Source organism: Bison bison, unplaced genomic scaffold (genome assembly GCF_000754665.1).
Source record: "Bison bison bison isolate TAMUID 2011002044 unplaced genomic scaffold, Bison_UMD1.0 scf7180017864289, whole genome shotgun sequence".
In the NCBI taxonomy this organism is placed as follows: Eukaryota; Metazoa; Chordata; class Mammalia; order Artiodactyla; family Bovidae; genus Bison; species Bison bison.
Window position 1 is genome coordinate 4335057 of NW_011494861.1, and position 1844 is coordinate 4336900.

A 1844-nucleotide genomic window follows, 5' to 3' on the forward strand; every position below is an offset into this window, starting at 1 on the left:
GTGTGCGTGTGGGCCCAGGGGAAGCTGTAGTGCCCTGTGGCCAGCTGCTGGAACAGGGCCACCGGGCTCGAGCCACCCGAGAGAGCCAGGTGGAACTTGCCAAAGCGCCGCACAGCCCGCACAGCAGCGGCCTCGATGTCACCCGCCAGCCTGGCGATCAGCTCCTCGGGCCAGGCCGAGATCAGCGGGCTCTCTCGGTACTTGGCCCTGAGGACCTGGAAGTCACTGGGCAGTGGAGCAGAGTCCGGCCCCGGCACCAGCTGCTCCGGCAGTGGCTGGGAGGAGGGCAGGGGGCCGCCGCTGAACTCAAAGTCCAACAGCTGTCCGTTCTTGCTCCTCCTGGGTAGAAGCGTGGGACCTCGTGGGCCAGGCTGTCCAGCAAGGGCGTCCAGAAGACCCAGGAGGCCAGCAGGTTCTCCGTGGTGACAAAGGAGTCCTTCCGGCAGTGGAAGATGTGAGAGATGAGCAAGGAGTAGGCGTCCTGCTCCCGCACAGGGCTGTAGGCATAGTAATCGGAGAGTGGGAGACCGAAGAGGTGCAGCCCGGGCCGGCCCTCCACTTCCTTCCAGCTGGCGGAGGGCAGGGCCGGCTGGAAGAGGTTCCTGCTGACCAGCACGGCAGGGCTGCCCAGCTCGCCGTGGCCGATGTAGAAGATGATCTGCCGGGGCAGGCAGCGGCTCTGGGCAGCGACCCAATGCTTCTCGCTCTGGACGCAGAACGCCTGGTTCTTGAACAAGATCCGCACGTAGCTCACTCTCTCGTCCAAGGCTTTGCCCGACATCAGGATGAACGGGACACCCTCCCAGCGGAGGTTGTCTATGTGAACGAGGATGCCTGGGGTGGGTGACAGGGGGACCGCAGGGGTGACGCTCTAGCACAGGACCCGGGACCTCCCGGCCGGCTCACCTTCCCCTCTTTCGTTCCTGCTGGCCACCCTCCTTTTCTCTGATTTCTCCTCTGGGAACCTCTGGCCTTGCTATGCTAGCCTCACCCCCACCTCTCACCTCTTCTATTATCTTCTCTTCCCAGTCGGTGCTCAAAAAGCAGCCTCATGGGCCACCTCAGACACCCATCGCCCTTGAGGGGCCTCTCAGCGCCATTGTCCCCTAAGGGGAGCTAGGCTGAGGGGCTCCAATTGGGAGATTCTGCGAGAAGTCTCATGGAGCAAAGGTGGGGTTGCAAGGTGGCACTGATGCTAAATGGGGGTTGGGGGAGGTATTCCTAGGGAAAGGTGCTTCCTTCCTGTCTGTAGAGCACTGAGGATGTGCTGAGGCTGTCAGATATGGGGGGTGCAGGGGAAGGAGAGGGGGAGCCAGGCATCTCAGCCACAGGCTTGCAGGGAACCGCTGTGCAGCTGAGGAGGCCTGCAGGGGGCCGTGGCGGTGAGAGTCAGACGCAGAGCGCCCTCCAGACTGAGCTGCAAACCTGGTTTTCCCACGGCCTATCTCTGCGTGACCTTGGGCAAGTTTCTAGCAACCTCGCGGAGCCTCACAGCTGTTCACCTTTAAGTGAGGATGACACCGACACCTCCCTGATGTGTTTGCACGGGAGGATTAAATGAGATGACGTGCATACAGTGCTGGCACGTGATCAGCGCCCGACCAGCAGCTGCTGCTCTGGTGCTGGGGGTTGTGATGTCAGTGTTAGGGAGCCGGCCATCCCCAGAAAGCTCTGAGCCTGTGCAAGTGCCCCAGTGGGCACCTGCCTGCCTGGCGTGCTGCGTGCCAGCCAGGTGTGTCCCCGGCCTGCAGCCTCTCTGGGGGCTGGATAAGCTCCTCCAGGGCAAAGCCAGGTCTGAGCCCAGCTGGGCGAGCCCTGGAAACATCCATGGACTGAACAGAGAT

General features: G+C 62.5%; 1 protein-coding gene across 1 annotated transcript in view; it reads right to left on the reverse strand.

Moving 5' to 3' along the window:
* H6PD (hexose-6-phosphate dehydrogenase (glucose 1-dehydrogenase)) overlaps positions 1 to 1844 on the reverse strand; it is a 26855-nt gene that overhangs the window by 3045 nt on the left and 21966 nt on the right. Inside the window, 2 exon segments of the mRNA XM_010850193.1 lie at positions 2 to 331; positions 334 to 834. Coding sequence (XP_010848495.1) covers positions 2 to 331; positions 334 to 834 — 831 coding nt within the window.